General features: G+C 36.1%; 1 protein-coding gene across 9 annotated transcripts in view; it reads left to right on the forward strand.

Annotated features, from left to right (window-relative positions):
* Positions 1–17303, forward strand: part of ADGB (androglobin) — a 167674-nt gene that overhangs the window by 133120 nt on the left and 17251 nt on the right. For 8 of the 9 annotated variants that reach the window (XM_053591390.1, XM_053591391.1, XM_053591394.1 and 5 more), the window contains 2 exons: positions 2036–2147; positions 14551–14723. In XM_053591390.1, the coding sequence (XP_053447365.1) occupies positions 2036–2147; positions 14551–14723 (285 nt within the window). The remainder of the gene's footprint in view (positions 1–2035; positions 2148–14550; positions 14724–17303) is intronic. The other variant, XM_053591399.1, reaches the window with a different exon arrangement.

Raw genomic sequence — 17303 nt, forward strand, 5'->3', positions numbered from 1 at the left:
CAATGAAAGTCAACAACCACAAATCAAAATTTGTAAGCAGCATCTAAAATAGCATTTAGTGGAATACTACTTTTAGATTAATTCATTAGGAAGCATAAATCATCAAAAACAAATTGTTAAGCTATTGTTAGGGAAAAAGGAAAAGAGTAACACAAAAAAAATAGAAAAAAGGATTTTATTTTATTTTATTATTTTTTTTGCAGTTTTTTTGGTAGGGGCTGGGTTTGAACCCACCACCTCCGGCATATGGGGCCAGTGCCCTACTCCTTTGAGCCACAGGCACTGCCCCAAGAAGAAAGGATTTTAATAGAGAAGAGAGCAGACATCAATGAAATGGAGAAGAACAAATAAATTAGATTAATAAATTCTAGGCTACTTATTTTAGAGATTACTAAAGTTGATATACCTCCAGTAAGACCGATCAAGAAAAAGTGTGAGAAAAATATATAAGTATATAAATTAACCAATAACGGAACAAACAAATAGAGTGGAGGAGAAACTACAGACAACAGATTTTTTTAAAAATTGAGAGTGTCATAAACAAAGCTGTACCCACAAATTCAAACTCTACTGGGATGGAGAAAAAATCACATAAGATCCTGGAAGGAAGAGGAGAAGAGGAATTGCAAAGCTGATTTGTAAGAAAATAGAAAATCTGACTGAAACAACAAATAATAATAAAATTGAAGTGATAATTCAAAGTCTTCTAAGTCTTCATTTCCCCAAAATCTATCGGCCCAGCTCTAACAGACTTTCAAGGAGCAAATTGTTCTAGAAAAGCATAGCAACAACAGCAACAAAAATATTAATTTTCCAAGTCTTTTTAAGAGATTAATATAATCCTGATTTCAAAACAAGCTAAAAGTAACACAAAACACGAATAAAATTCATGTATAAACATGAATGAAAAATTAAAGAACATGATAGATAACAATTCTACCAGTGTGTGAAGTGCTCAGACAGCATTCACCTCAGGAATTCAGAAGTGTTTTGCCATTAAAAAAAAAATATCTATCAATATTAGTCACCAGAGTAGTGGAAGTGATGAGAATAATTGTAGAACTCTGATGCGTTTGATGAAGTTCAGCTGATGAGAATAACTGTAGAACTCTGATGCATTTGATGAAGTTCAATACCTATGTATGGATTTCTAAAAAGTGCTCTAAGCTAACTAACATAGGAGAGAAACTTCTAACTAAATGTTACATACCAAAAATCTTTAACTTAATGGAGATATCTCATATACAAAACATTACATTAATGTAGAAAATTTACATGTATTCCTATCAAAATTGTGTTACGAAAGAATGTGCACTATCATTGCTAGCCGTTAATAACATTGGAACATTGTGATGATGGAGAGTCAGACCAACAAGACCAGAAACAAACTAAGAGTATTCTCAATAATCACTGAGTTATTTATAGATGATGAAAATTACCTCTCCTTCAAGAGAAATAAAACTAGATGCCTCATTGATAAATAAAGGCAAATTCCAGATGCATTCAAGATTTAATTGTAAAATTAAATCCATACTTTTAATCCAAAAAAGTAATAATAGATGATGCGGGAATCCATTTTTTGTGCCTGAACACAAAATAAGAGAAGACTCTAAAGGCCAACATGTTTGAAAAAATACTCGAACTCTTTAGTTGTCTTGAAAATGCAAACTACAATAGCAGTGAGATTTCACTTTATACCCATTGCAAAGAGCAGTAATTAGGAGGTTAGGTAGTACAGCAAGTGTTGGTGGGCATGTGAGGATATTAAACTTCAATACATTGTAGTGTTACAAAATTTTGGAGAACATCTGGGATTATTTAAATTATGATCATGATACAGAAAAGTACACATTTATTATGTGGCTAGAATAATAAATTATACAGGGTGTCCATAAAGTTCTTGTGCACACTATTTTAAATTGCACACAAACTTTATGGACACCGTGTTTAGGCACATACCATGTATATTTTTATTGTCCTTTTAAAAAATTACTTATTTTAATTATTTTTTATTGTTGTTTGTTGTATTTCGCAGATGTACAAGTATATTATACAGTGTTTCGTGTTGTATAACAGTTGGCCTCTCACTGAAAGTCAGCTAACATTTGTTCAAGCACTAAAAGAGTTAGAGAAAAATGATACTAAAGGTATGTCACCCTAAATGTTTATGCATTTGCTTTGCATTTTATGTAACCATTTAAAAGTAAATTGATCATGTAATTATTAAAACATATTGCTCATAGTTTGTATTCTTTATCTTGTGACATTTTCTATTGCTAATTGATTATGTATTGCAACATTTTTACTGCCTGGTTTATGAGAAACAAAAAAATACGTTTAATTAGGTTTAATTTGAATAGATTTTATCCATTAGGTAAAAATTACTCATTGAGTATACTATTTCAAGAAATACATAAGAAATTTTCTATTTACAAAATTATGTTTGCCACAACTGTTGAGAAAGTAGAGCAATAAAGATTTTAAAATATTTTACCAAGTCTTCAGTGGCAGAAAGGGAATCTCTTAGTGAAAAAGGACTCTGGCTTCTTTTTTTTTAGTATAAGCTAATCTCACTATTCTTGAGCCAAAAATGACAGTGCGATGTTTTCAAAAAAAGAGAATCAAAAGGAAATCTCAAATAGTCTCGGCCCCTAAGCTTCATATCCCTTTGTGCAATACTATCAAATCTGCAGCAATATATATTTTCTATTTATGTTCTTTTTAAAAATTAAACCAGATTTCCTAGCCATAAAAATAATATATCTAAAAATAAAACCACACAATACAAAAGTGAATAATGTCACAAGTAAGCCTTCATTTCTTCCTGGGTCCAATAAATCTTAGTCTAATCACCGCATGATACCCACCATCAAAGTTTGCTTTGCTGTCTTTCCGAATCTTTAATGCTTATGTGTATCTTACTCTTAGTTCTTATCCCCCAACAAACAGTAAATTTGACTTCTTTAGTGTCTATATTCCTTTATTTTACACAAGTCCCTGAAGGACAGGGAGTTTTGCTCATTTTTGCTTGACTCCTTTCCTTCGATCTAGTTAGATATGATACACACAGCAAGCCCTCCATAGTGTTTGTTGAATGAAAAGAAAAATGAAAGGGCACGTGTAAACTAGTCTAATTTACTATTGCCCTTATTTGCTAATGGTCAACAGCTCTGTTGAGGTGTTTTACTTGCTTGTATCAGCTGCATGGGCCCCATCAGGAAATAGACATTTGCCTAGTAGAGATTTGTTTATACAGAAGTTAGGAGAAAACGATCTTTCCTAGACTTGTCACCTTTATTAGAACGAGTCATAAAATCCAAAGGTAAGTTATGAAAGTATATGACAGCAGGCGTTCCCATTTAGAATGTGTTGAATGTGCTTCCACAGCAACACATGACACTGTGCAGAAGTCCCCAGGCTGCTGCCACCCTCTCACTGGGCCAGGGACTGTGTCTTTTGTATCTCCAGCACCAGACAGAAGACGTTAGTAAATGTTTGTGGAGTGAATGTGTGACCGTGCTACACCCGCGACAGCAGTTATGTTTAAATCCTGATGGCTTTCGGGCCTGCTGTGTTGACAAGATTCCAAATCTGTGGTGAGGCTGAACAAGAAAGAAAGACACATTCTCAATGTCTAACGGGGACACGGGAGGAGAATTGGTAGCCTCGAGCCACAGTCATCATCTCGTTGCTCTTCATATGGGTCTTGTGTATCATCCCTCCGTAAAATTATGGAATATAAAGTTTTCTGAAATATCTCTTCATTCTATGGCAACCTCCGCTCCCACATCCAATGCCCCCATTGCCCAGCACCCCTGAGAGTTTCTGAAATGTCAGGCGAGGTGCCGATTTCATATTCTGGCCTACTGGAAGACGTCCCAACTCCTCCATGCATGAACATCAGATGGAAGCTGAAGGCTCCCTGCAGGCTAAGCTCAGGCTGGATATTCTCACTGATGCCTCAGTGTGGCCGCACAAGGAGGTGGCTTTGGTCACCACTGGTAGCATCCTCCCTGAGTCAGTGCTTCAGGCTCCAACCCCTTCCATCCTGGGCCTCCTCACTCTGTCCAACTCTGCCTTTTGGAGTCTCCATCACTGTGAATTTGAGCCTTTTGATTATGTTGCAATTGACCACCCATTCCCATACATTTCTGATGGAAAATAAATGAGCAAAAAAAATCTGTTAATCGTATTTGTTTATCCCTCTTTGCATGTTACCATGTTCTCTCTCTCTCTTCTTGTCAGGCTGTCACTTTTGTTCTCTCTTAAATTAATCATCACCTTATCTCCGCCTCCCCTGAGATCCAAATCACAATCTCTTAGCTCACCCTGTGTGAAATTTTTTTATCTGTATTTTCTATATCAATCAGGGGAAACGTGGGTGAAATAATGGATGGCACAAATTATATGGCAGTTGTGTGCCCCCTACTGCACAGAAGTAGGCGCGTGGTATGTGATAAATAACAGGGAAGTTCAATATTTTATGCTGAAGGTCTGTGTTCAAATAACATATTCACAACTATGGACATAAAATAATAAAGAAACAGCACAGTTTGGCGGGGGTGTTCATGTGCTCAGCAAAGCTATTCTTGTTTCCTTTTTTTGGTTTTCAAGGACAATGGATGGGACTAGTACATTTTAGGTTACGTTTCTGGAACTGAAAATTCCATTGATCAGAGTAAGAATAAAACCTCAAAGTTTTTTTGCCTGTGTGAGTTTTTTCATGAGTTGCCTGTAGCTCTTCATACTTAACAATTTCTAGATTATGATAGTCTATTTTCTTATCTCAATAAACTCAAAATAGTCTGCTACTGTTGGTGTAGCAATTAAAAATGTGAACCCAAATCCATATGACGGGGAACGAATAATCCCGTCATAAATGATGGAAACAAAATGACAAAATGACTTTACTAAACTGAAAATCTTGTGCCCAGGGGAAAAACTATCCCTAAATAATGTTCAAAAAAGATTAAAAGAATATGCAATGATTAAACAGGAAATATTTATGAAAAACTTTCAAGCTTTTCAAAACAAAGTAGTTATCATCATCTAGTGGCTGGTATTGGAATAGTGAATGGGGTTGCTTTCCTCCCAACTCCAAATAAACTTATAATGTCTAAACAGGTGCAAGAGCAAAATCTCAAATTATTCTTAAATTTAGTCAAATATATACGTGTGTATTTTAAATATCTGCATGTCTTTTATTCATTAACTAGAAACTTAGTTCCAAAGCCCATACCCTGAGTTCATTATGTCAAATTACATAAATCTAAGAAGTCTGGAGAAAGAAGAAATGACACTTTGTAGTGTGAAAAGTTGAGGATAAGACAGTTTGTTCGGGGAAGTCTTGAAAAATACCAAGCATGTAAAATAAAGCTCTCCCTTAAGGCTGAAGCGGTAAGAAGGAGAGTGTATCTCAAGAGACAGCGAGAAGGCTGCTGTGCACTCAGGCCACTCACGGGACCAGCCACCAGGCATCAGGTGTGGCGAGAGAGGAGATGATTCTGCCCAGAGAATAACGAGGAACAAGGCAACAAGGCAGCTCCATGTACATGGTCCACTATTCAAGGCCATTCCCCTCCTCCTCCTCGGTCAGGAACGGGGGGGAGGAAGGATCCAGAAATATGTCCCCTCACTTAGTTCACAGAAATTCTTTATTGTCAACATGAGGACCTCCTAGTGATAGACACTGGCAGCCCTAAATCATCACTTTTCTTCAAAAACGTATAATGGATGGCAGAAGAAAAGGGGTATATGCAGGAAAAAAACAGGAAAAAGAGTATATACCAGTATACTAACATGGTTATTTCTGACCGTTGAAATTATTAGTAGTTTTGCTTTCTCATTTACTTTTTTATATTAGAAGGAACTTTAATTAAAAACAAGAAATATATAAATCAGAAGTTATCAATGAGCATATACTACTTTCATCAAAAAGACTGTGCTTTTATTTTATAACAAAAAAAGAACACCTCTCAAGAGACCTACGGGTTTCATTATCAAGGTGGTCTGAGTGTATTGCGTGCCTCTTACCCTCCTTAGTACATCACTCATTATTCCCAATTCCCACCAAAACGTTTGGAGCTTGTTACTATCATCTCGATGTTACAGATGAAGAAATGAGGCTGAGAGTCTGTAAATCCTTTGCCTAAGTTTACAGAGCTAGGGAATTTCACAGAAGGGATGTTCTTACCCAAGTCTGACTTACTCTAAAACCCAAAACCTTTGCGCTGTCTCACACAAGTTCGTCAGAGACTCTAACCAGCCATATTGCCGTGGTAGCAATGGCAGGACTGGCCGTGGCAGCTAACATGTACACAGCTGGTGTCTAATGGCTTTTTATGTATTCATGCAGTTACTCCTCCCAATACTCCTGTGAGGTAGGTATTATTACGATGGTATTGCCATTTTGCAGCTGAGGAGACAGCGTGGACAGTTGAAGTAACTTGCCCTCCACTGTACAGCTAGTTGCTGGCATAGCTAGGGTGTTAAATGGAAATTACGGTCTACCAAGAGCATTTGAATGGGAAAACATAATAATATACAGTAGTATAAGTTTCATATTGTTTATGCCCCACATAAACGTCTATATTACTTCACTGAATATAAACATTTGTATGTGGGCTTTTTTATGCTTTCCTGCATATTAATGGGTAAATGTTAAAATTCTGAGGAAAACTAAAGACAAATAGTAATATCTAAAATGGTCACAGTTCTATAATTTATTAAATAGAATCATGTAACCTGTAGAGAAGGGTTTGGGTATAAAATTAATATGAATTAAATTTTTAAAAGGAAGTCATTAGACGGGGGAAATACAACCTAGCGACGAGACGTTCCTCGGTTCACTCCTTTCTGTCAAGGTTGGGTCAAGATAATAAGTATAAATTTCTTAGGACCTACTACAAATCAAAAAGATGATAGCCATTATTATGTATTCTAAACAGAAAATCATTCTTCAGCAGTAATTATATGTGATCTCTTTGGACCTCACATTTGACAATTTTAACTTCTACGCGCAGCAGCTAGAATTAAATTAAGCCTTGCATTCCGTAACACATTTGTTGCTGAAAAGCCATAAGCAAAGAAAGTCAGAATGAAATTGTATTTAAAATGAACTAGACAAATTTTCTGTTTTAAAGAATATGTTGTTGAACAATCTTCTCGAATGCCAAGCACCTTTTGAATTCAGAACAATCAGTCTTCAACATCACGTTTTACAAATGTTTAGCTGACTTATTTAAATTAAGACAGCAATATGTCAACTGCTGTGCATCAATTATATTTACAAGTAGACTGACATGCTGTAATTTTAAACATATGAAAAAGTCAATTACTAATATCTTCAAATTGTCAATCTAGAATGCTTTTAGAATATACATACGTTAAATAAAGAAGAAATTGTTCAGGTGTTTTTTTTCAATACTATGTTGGTAACTTAATTTAAATTTTATGTTCATCCTAAAGTCAAGGTTGCCCCGTTTACTCATTTAAACTCAACATTTAATTTCTGTGAGAAAAATCACATATAATTTGATGTTTTTTTTGAAAATTTCACATTTTTTCTTTTATTTCCCTAATGCACTGCCCTCAGTGTAGGGAAAGAGTAGAGAAGGCAGATTTCAAAGAAAATTTCACATCTTTATAGCCCATGATAAAAAATAAGTCCTGAACTATGACTATTTCAGGATATTTCTGCTATAAATTTTTAGAAAGCTCGGCCTCTGGTTGGTGCAAGGCAACAGTGCCACCTTTAGTATATTTTAACACCTGAGTTTTGTAAAAATCTCTTCCTGAGACGGCTGACTTTCTCTTAAAAAAGCAGACGACTGGAGCACGTTGAGCAAGTTTTACTTAGTGACATCAAGTGCCTTCATATAGTTAGTGATAGCATCATCTCAAATTCCTTTTGTCAATATGTTACACGTTTATGTTGCTGGCCTGTGCCTTTGAAGTTCCAATCTGTTTACAAAACAAACAAACTTTGTCATTCTCACAAATACTGGCTTTCAAGCTCCACCCAGTTTCATTAGCGGAATTATAACAATAAGCCATTACATGCATTTATATATTTCATATATATATTTTCCTTTATGTGCATTTATATATTAAAGAGATTTTTCTGTTTATATTTACCAAGTATGATTGTACTTGATAAATGTAAACTTTGTTCTAAATAAGCATTCTAGTTTAGAAATATCTAAGTTTTCAAATCTCAACCGGATTTGATTCTTTAGTAAATAAATCTAAGCACTCAATTTTAATCCAAAGAACAAAACTGCATTTTTAAAGCTTTATAAGTTTTATACTTCTGAATATTTCTATCTACTATATTCTGGATACATGTAAGATAATGTAAGAGGAGAACTAAAAGCATAATGTTAAAGGCCTTTTAAATTCATATTCTCTGAGCGCCTCCTCTCTGCAAGGGGTATATTAGTTTATTCCAATAATCATTTCCTCTAGAGGTCCCATGATTACATGACTATATAACATGAAGTCACATTTTTAATAATTTTATAATCCGTAAGATGTTTCTTCTTGCATCTTACTGCCGTATAGCCTCTCGATACATACAGATTTTCTATAAAGCTTTACGTATTAATCTGATGAGTACATATTATTAACTTCAGCTCAACACTACCCTAGCTGAAATTAGTAATTTAAAATGAGGTCTGTAATGATATTCTGGTCTTCATAATTCATAAGGAGAAAAGGTTACCATTATGCCATTAAAGAACATGGAAATTATTTTGCTCCATATATTAATAATGCCCGGCTGTGTGCTTGACACTCAGCAGGTGCTTTGTGTATGTGAACGTGAGTATTGCAATATGCTAATCTTAGTGGGATCAAAGACACCTAAATGTACGACTCCAACACTAAGAACTGTGGGCAGTAAGAAAAGAAAGCCAAAGACAGATTTCATGGGGCAGCTGGAGATTCAATTTCAGCTGACAATTGTTAAACATCTTAAAAACCCAGAATGTCTGATGCTAGGCATGATCCTATTTTAAATGCTCTGTATTGATTATTTTAAGCCCTGTGGCTATGGTGTAAGTATCTCTGTGATACCAAGGAGGAAACTAAAGCTCAAAGCATGTAATAACCTTACCAAAGCTAAGCCATACAGTGGATGATCCAGGATTTACCTCCACGTCATCTGATTATTTGACCAAAGGATTTTCCCCAGTACAACACGTCTCAACAGATGGGGTTATTGGCAGAAAGTCAAGTTCTTTCCTTGTAAAGGTGGTTCTTAAAGTTTCTCTGTAGTCTTGTAGGGTGATCTGATCCCCAATTTAAAAGTAGGTAATAGCTGGACACCAAGTAAATTATGACATCTGTGTTCTTTATAATTACTATTTTACTTCACTAATGAAGTGACTTATAAGACTCCAATTTCAAAAGAACTTGGATAGGTCCTTTGAACTTGTATTTAATTATTTTTAGATTCTTTTAAAAAGATTATTTGTATATATGCATAATGTACAAGTGCAATTTTGCTATGAGCTTGTATTTGAACGCTGATTCAACTCTTATCCATTAGGTTACCTGAGTAAATTTATATAGCCTCTATGAATCTGCCCTGCTGGGAAGTTCTGCCAGTTAAAAAGAAAGAAACATAGTAAATATTCAACAAATATTATTTGCTCCCCTGCACCTTTGATATTTAGTTGTTATAAAGAATTAATAGAACATAAAGCAAATGCCCTTCATGTTGGCAGGAGTAATTACACTCCCCTAAAAATAAACCAGTGGTTCTCAAAGTATGGTCGCTGGAGCAGCAGCCTCAGCATCATCTAGGACCTTGTGAAAAATTAAAATTTGGGGCCTCACCACAAACCTTCCACATCAGAAACTGTATAGGTGGCACCCAGAAATCGTTTATAATAAGCCGTTCAGGTGATTCTGATATAGGCCAAAGCTTGAGAACCATACTGTGAAGGTACCATCAGCTCCTTGAATTCTAAGTCATTTTCTTTCCTTCAGCCCATCCTTTTGCAGTACTTATTTTTAACAAAAACAAAAATTGTATAGATTTCTTAAAGTAGTGTTTCTGAAAATACAATCCATATGCCAGTTGAATTAGAATCATTCAGGTGATGTTTAAAATTGTAGATCCCTGGGTTCTACACCAAGTTACAGGGTTGGAATTTCTGAGGGGTAAGCCTCAGGATGTACATTCTACAGGCTTTTTATGGATGATTTGCACATTCATCAAAATCATGAATTGTTCTGTTATAATAGGGACAACATCATCAGTAACAGAATTGTGTGACAACAAACATAGCATTGCTAGTAACAGAGTTGTTTAACAGTACAAGATGAACATACAGTGAGTTCTTCTCTCCCAGGTTAGATAAAATGTTAGATAGAAGTTTTTTAATCAGGTGCTGGCCAGGAATGGAGCCCTAACATACAGTTAATCCCACACCCTATTGCCATTGAGACCTGGGGAACACAGATTTTATTGGAACAAGAAGCTAAGATGGTAGTGGTGGCCAGTGACATGGTCAAAATTCAGTTACCTCATATTAGGCTTATGATGAAAAGCTCTTACTGAATTGTCTCTGTGAAGCCAGGGAGGCCTGAACAGATTACAGAGGAAGCAACAACAAAACATTTCCACTTCTTGTAGGTGGTCTCGGTCTCTCTCTCTCTCTCTAGATTCTCACTCTGTTGCCCTAGGTACCATGTCATCATAGCACACAGCAACCTCAAACTCGGATTTAAGCAATCCTCTTGCCTCAGCCTCCCAAGTAGCTAGGACTACAGGAACCTGCCACAATGCCTGGCTGTTTTTTTTTTTTGTTGTTGTTGTTGTTTGTTTGTTTTTAGAGATGGGGGTCTTGCTCTTGCTCAGGCTGGTTTCAAACTCCTGAGCTCAAGTGATCCACCCACCTCAGCCTCCTAGAGTGCTAAGATTACAGGCATGAACCACTGGGCCCAGCCGGCAGTGTTTCTTCATCCCCAAAGGTTTTGGCTGACAAAGGATATCAAACATTGAAGGAAAAAATGTGTTTCCTGTGATCTTTCCTGATTTCTATTTTGGGTTTCTGATAAAAGGTGATTTATCAAACAACAACAACAAAAAAGTTTGCATTCATTTCTTCTTTTTTTGATCCTGTTTCTAAGGTTCATCATCTCTAATAGGCCTTACTCCCTCTCATTTAGATAAACTTATTCTCTTTTGGTAGGTTCGTTTTTCTCACCTTTCTACTCACAAGTTAAATTGGTCTCATCCTATTCATCACTTACAAGAATTGAGCTGCTTAGAATGGAATCTTACTTTCTTCCACAAGGGCCTTTGTAGTTTCATGCACTTGAGACAAGGTCCTCATGTAACATTGACAAACCCAGGCTATGTGAATTTTCTTTTCTCCCAAATCTTACCCAGCCAAACAGCACATAAAAGTCCTCAGGAGGTTCAGATAAGAAAACAAATCCAGTGGAAATGGCAGAGTAAGGACTCTGAAATTAATTCCTCCACAAAATCAATGAAAAGCCTGGTAAAAACTATCACAATTAATGTTTTCAGGGCTCTGGAAATTTAAAAAAACTTTATAGCAATTGGGGAGTGAGGCAGATGAATCTCTGTAAGAACCAGAAACTATATGGCATTTCAACTTGTCCTAGACCTATCCCTTGTTTCTCAGCTCAGCAGAGGCCTTACAAAATAACAACCCATATTCCTATCACATACTGGCAGATATCAAGAAGAAGTAAAAAGGAGCTAGATTTATTTCAAGGCTTTATTCCAAAGACTGATTATTATTTGACACGTCTGGTGATTTCCTAGAAGACTTCACTTATAAAACTGACTCAAATTGAACTCACTGTGAAAAGCTTTCTCTACAAGATGGGAGATAGTTTGATCAAGATTATCCAGTATGAGGATAAGGAATGAAGAAAGTTGGACAGATCCTGAGAGACTTGTTGGACACTATCACACATACCAACAAATACATAATGGGAACTACAGAAGGAAAGGATGAAAAGAAAGTAGCAGAAAGGCTATTTGAAGAAATAATGGCTGAAAATGTCCCAAATTTGATGAAAAACACGAATTAGCACATTTAAGAAACTAAACAAACTCCAAGTAGAATAAAATGGAAGAGACACACAGACACATCATAATCAAACTGTCTAACTGCAAAGGCAAAAAATTTTAAAAGCAGCAAAAGGAAAGTGGCTTATCACATACAAGGGATACCCGATAAGATTATCACAGATTTTTTAATCAAAACTCATGGAGATCAGAAGCCAATATGAGGACATATTCGAATAACTAAAAATAAATTGTCAAGCCAGAATTTTAGATATAGAAAACTGCAAGATTAAAAAGTAAAAGATTATTAAGGAGAAATTAAGATTTTAAAAAAAAAAAGAAAAACATTTGTCATTAATAAATTTGCCTTACCAAAAATGCTAGAGGAAGTTTTTCAGGTTGAAATAAAGGGACACCAGACAGTAATCTGAATCTACATGAAGAAATAGCATGCACCAGTAAAAGTAACTGCATGGATAAATGTGAAAGTCAGTATAAATGTCAGGATTCGTTTTGCTTGTAACACTTTGTATCCTCCTATCTGATTTAAAAGACAACAGCAAAGGCAATAATTATATGTCTGTGTTGATGAATGCAATCTGTGTAAAGATGAAATTCATAAACTAACAGCACATAGGGGTTGGAACTTAAAATTAGCTAAGTTTTTGTATACTATTGAAATTATATTGCTATTAATTTAAACCAGATAGCTATAAAGATAAGATTTGAATTATAATCCTCAAGACAACCATTTAGAAAATATCTCAAAAGTGCATAACAAACAAAAAAAAATGGGATTAAAGTGGTATAGCCTTTATTTAACACAAAAATGTAATAGATCAAAAAAGATATATGACATATAGGAAAAGAAATAGGAAAAAGGCAGACAAAAACCCTACCTAATTAGAAATAATTTTAAAGGTGAATTAAATAAACTATCTAGTTAAAAGGCAGAGATTGGCTCAATGCAAAGTGATCTAATTATATGCTTCACGGAAGGGACATACTTCAATTCATACATACAAATATTTTAAAAGCAAAAATATGGAAAAGGCAATACCATGAAAACACTAACCAGAAGAGACCTAGAGAAGCTATCCTAGTATCAGAGAGAATGGACTTCAGGATGAAAAAAAACTTCATAAAGATAAAAATGGTATTTTACAATGTTAAAAAGGCAATTCATCAAGAAATGCAGAAATTGTTAACACATATGAACCTGATACCAGAGTTCAAAATACACAAAGCAAAAACTGACAGAATTGAAAGGAGAAATAGATAATTCAATAATAATAGTTGAAAACTTTAACATGCCAATTTTAATAATGGGTAGACCACTAAATAACAAATTAGAAAGGAAATAGAAGACTTGAAGAATACTATAAATCAACTTGACCTAACAGATACCTATACTCCGTACATATTCTTCTCAAGTGCACTTCAAACATTCTGCAGAATAGACCATATGGAAATCAATAAAACAAGCCAAAATAAATGTAAAAGGATGGAAATTATACAAATGTATTCTCTGATCACAATTGAAGGAAATCAGAAGTCAGTAAGAAATAAATTTCACAAATACATGAAAATTGAGCAACATATTCTTAACCATTGAATCAAGGACAAAATCCCCACAAAAGAAATTAAGAAATACTTAGATATGAATAAAAAAGAAATAAAACAGAGGATGTAGTAAAAGCAATGCCAAGAGGGAAATTTATAGCTGTAAGTGCTTACATTTAAAAAGAACGATCACAAATCAATAACTTAACATTCCACCTTCAGAAACTAGAAATCTAGAAAAAGAAGAGAAAATAATGCTCCAAGTAAACAAAAGGAAGGAAATAGTAAAGATCAGAGCAGAGAGGGGTAGTGCCTGTGGCTCAGTGAGTAGGGCGCTGGTCCCATATACCAAGGGTGGCAGGTTTGAACCTGGCCCTGGCCAAACAACAACAACAACAAAAATAGCCGGGCGTTGTGGCAGACACCTGTAGTCCCAGCTACTTGGGAGGCTGAGGCAAGAAAATCGCCTAAGCCCAAGAGCTGGAGGTTACTGTGAGCTGTAATGCCAAGGCACTCTACCAAGGGGGACAAAGTGAGACTGTTTCTGGAAAAAAAAAAAAAAAAAAAACAAATTAGAGCAGAGATAAAGGAGTTCACCATTATATTGGAAGTACTAGATAGGGCAATCATACAAGAAGTGAAATAAAAAGCATCCAGATAGAAAACAAATTAGAGAGTGGAGGCAACTGCATAATCTTAGGAATATACCCAAGCCCACTGATTTATCCGTTTCAATGGCAAGTTAATGGTATACAATTACTTGTCAGTTTCATAAAAAGGTGTCACACGTACCTTTATAGAAGATGTTTGCTTTACAAAAAGAAAACCCAAATTTCATGGATTAACCATTTCCCCATCTTGCTTCCCCTGTCCCTAGGTGAAATGATTTTATTGCTATATCATGACTCAGTGGTTTCCATTTTATGTCTTTCTAGCTCATAGTGAGAAACACGAGGAATTAGTTACCCTGGGAAGCCCAGATTCCCATACAATTAGTGAGGGGCAGAAATCTTCAGGAACTTCCAAGACAACCAGGAAAGGCAAAGAAAAGTCTTCTGAGAAAGAAAAGACAGCCAAAGAAAAACAAGCACCTCGCTTTGAGCCTCCGGTAAGTATGGCACTTGTAAAACTGGAGTCACTTAATGAATTAAAGTTCATTGGATGCTTGCTTGCCTATCTCATCTGAGGATAAAACCATGAAAAATTCTATCTCCCTGATTCCAACAACCGTCTAGAAATCGTGAGAACTTTCCTTGGACACTTGCTTCAAGTTTCGCCTTCGAGTTCAGTATCAAAAAGCATTCATTGAACTTTTAGTACGTAGAACACTTTTCTTGGGACTTTGGCTTTGAAGATTGGCATGATCTGGTGCCTCTCCTAAAAGAACTCACAAGTCTAATGGAAGAGACTGAAAATAAACTGAGAGTTTTAACGTTAGATGTCAGGTGTGCAGTGGTAGAAAGCATGGGTCCTAATCCAGCCTCTGCCATAACTGGTGTAATTATTAAGCCATACTGAGCGTCAAGGAACAAGTGGTGCATCTCCCAGGTTCCAGGATTAACTAAGTGGGATGTTGCTGGTAAAATAGGCAATGAAGGAAACTTAGCAAATAAAGAGAAGCAATGATGACTCAGTTGTTCCAGGCTCCAGGAAGCATCCATTGCCTTTGAATGATTTTGTTTCCCAGCTGAGCTCTACCTTTAAAAATGAAATAAATAAGATTAACTCAATACATGTGTTCCTAAAAGACACGTGGACACGTGGCCTTCCTTTAGTACCTTCATGGTGCTCCCTTCCCAAATCAAAACTGCATCCCAGAAAAGTTTTTTATAAACTCATTTATCAAGCAGTTTAAAAATAACAGTCAATGCACTGTTATAAAAGGAAGAAATCAAAGAATTTCCATTTGTGAGACACAGTTCTCATCAGAATATTCGGGAAATACTGTAGGAAGTAAGGTCTTTTTGGTAACACTGAAACCAAACTGCACATGAAAACTTCATTCGGTATCTGTACCAATTCCTCCTCCCCACGTCTGCACCACTGGACGTGGATAATGGAAACAGTCTCCACCTTATGTAAAGTGATGCATAATCACATCAGTTTCAATCTTGCCTTCCTATCCCAGTTGCCACCAGTGAGCCTCACCTATGCAGAAGTTGTCAAATCCTTTATCATTCTGCTCCCAGGCTATGGTCCACTAAAGTGACCCTAGGACACATCAAAATGTTGTTAGCTTTCATAATACATACATAGCAAATATATCCATACCTGGAAATGACAACTATCTTGCTCTCATTCTTATGACAAGGTTCTATAAGTGGGCATAAGGGTAATTTGTAATTTGATATGTACAATTTTAAGTAAAATTCATGTACAATTGTTCAATTCAATAGGTTTTGGCACGTGTATTCACTATGTAATCCATATACCCATCAAGATATAGATAATAGGGCGGCGCCTGTGGCTCAGTCGGTAAGGCGCCAGCCCCATATACCGAGGGTGGCGGGTTCAAACCCGGTCCCGGCTGAACTGCATCCAAAAAAAAAAATAGCCGGGCGTTGTGGCGGGCGCCTGTAGTCCCAGCTACTCAGGAGGCTGAGGCAAGAGAATCACTTAAGCCCAGGAGTTGGAGGTTGCTGTGAGCTGTGTGAGGCCACGGCACTTACCGAGGGCCATAAAGTGAGACTCCGTCTCTAAAAAAAAAAAAAGATATAGATAATAGATAATTTCCACAAGCTCAAGACTACCTTCAAACCTCTTTGCAGTCAATCTGTCACCCCAGTGCCCCATCTTCAATGTCTCAGCAACCACTGATCTAGTCACCATAGATTAGCGTTGCTTGTTGTGGAATTTCATATAAGTGAATGATACGAGATGTACTCTTCTGTGCTCAACTTCTTTACCTCCCTATGTTGTTTTACTGTGGTGTGTATGAGTAGTTTATTACTTTTTCTTTAATATTTATTTCTTTTTTATTGTTAAATCATAGCCGTGTACATTAATGCAATCAAGGGGTACAATGTGCTGGTTTCGTATACAATCTGAAATATTCTCATCAAACTGTTCAACGTAGCCTTCATGGCATTTTCTTAGTTATTGTATGTAGACATTTGCATTCTGCCTTTAATAAGTTTCGCCTGTACCCATTCTAAGATGCACCGTAGGTGTGGCCCTACCCATTACCCTCCCTCCACCTTAACGTCCCCCCTCCCTTCCCCTCCCTTGGCCCTTTCCCCATATTCTTGTGCTATAGTTGGGTTATATGTTTGGAGAACACTTAGAGATCTAAAAATAGACCTACCATTCCATCCTATAACTCCTTTACTAGGTTTATACCCAGAAGACCAAAAATCACAATATAACAAAGACATCTGTAACAGAATGTCTATTGCAGCCCAATTCATAATTGCTAAGTCATGGAAGAAGCCCAAGTGCCCATTGACCCACGAATGGACTAGCAAATTGTGGTACATGTATACCATGGAAGATCATGCAGCCTTAAAGAAAGATGGAGACTTTACCTCTTTCATGTTTACATGGATGGAGCTGGAACATATTCTTCTTAGCAAAGTATCTCAGGAATGGAAGAAAAAGTATCCAATGTTCTCAGCCCTACTATGAAGCTAGTTCATTACTTTTTAATGTTAAGTAGCATCCAATTATATGAATAGACTACAACGTTTTT

The sequence above is a fragment of the Nycticebus coucang genome, chromosome 5, assembly GCF_027406575.1.
Source record: "Nycticebus coucang isolate mNycCou1 chromosome 5, mNycCou1.pri, whole genome shotgun sequence".
In the NCBI taxonomy this organism is placed as follows: Eukaryota; Metazoa; Chordata; class Mammalia; order Primates; family Lorisidae; genus Nycticebus; species Nycticebus coucang.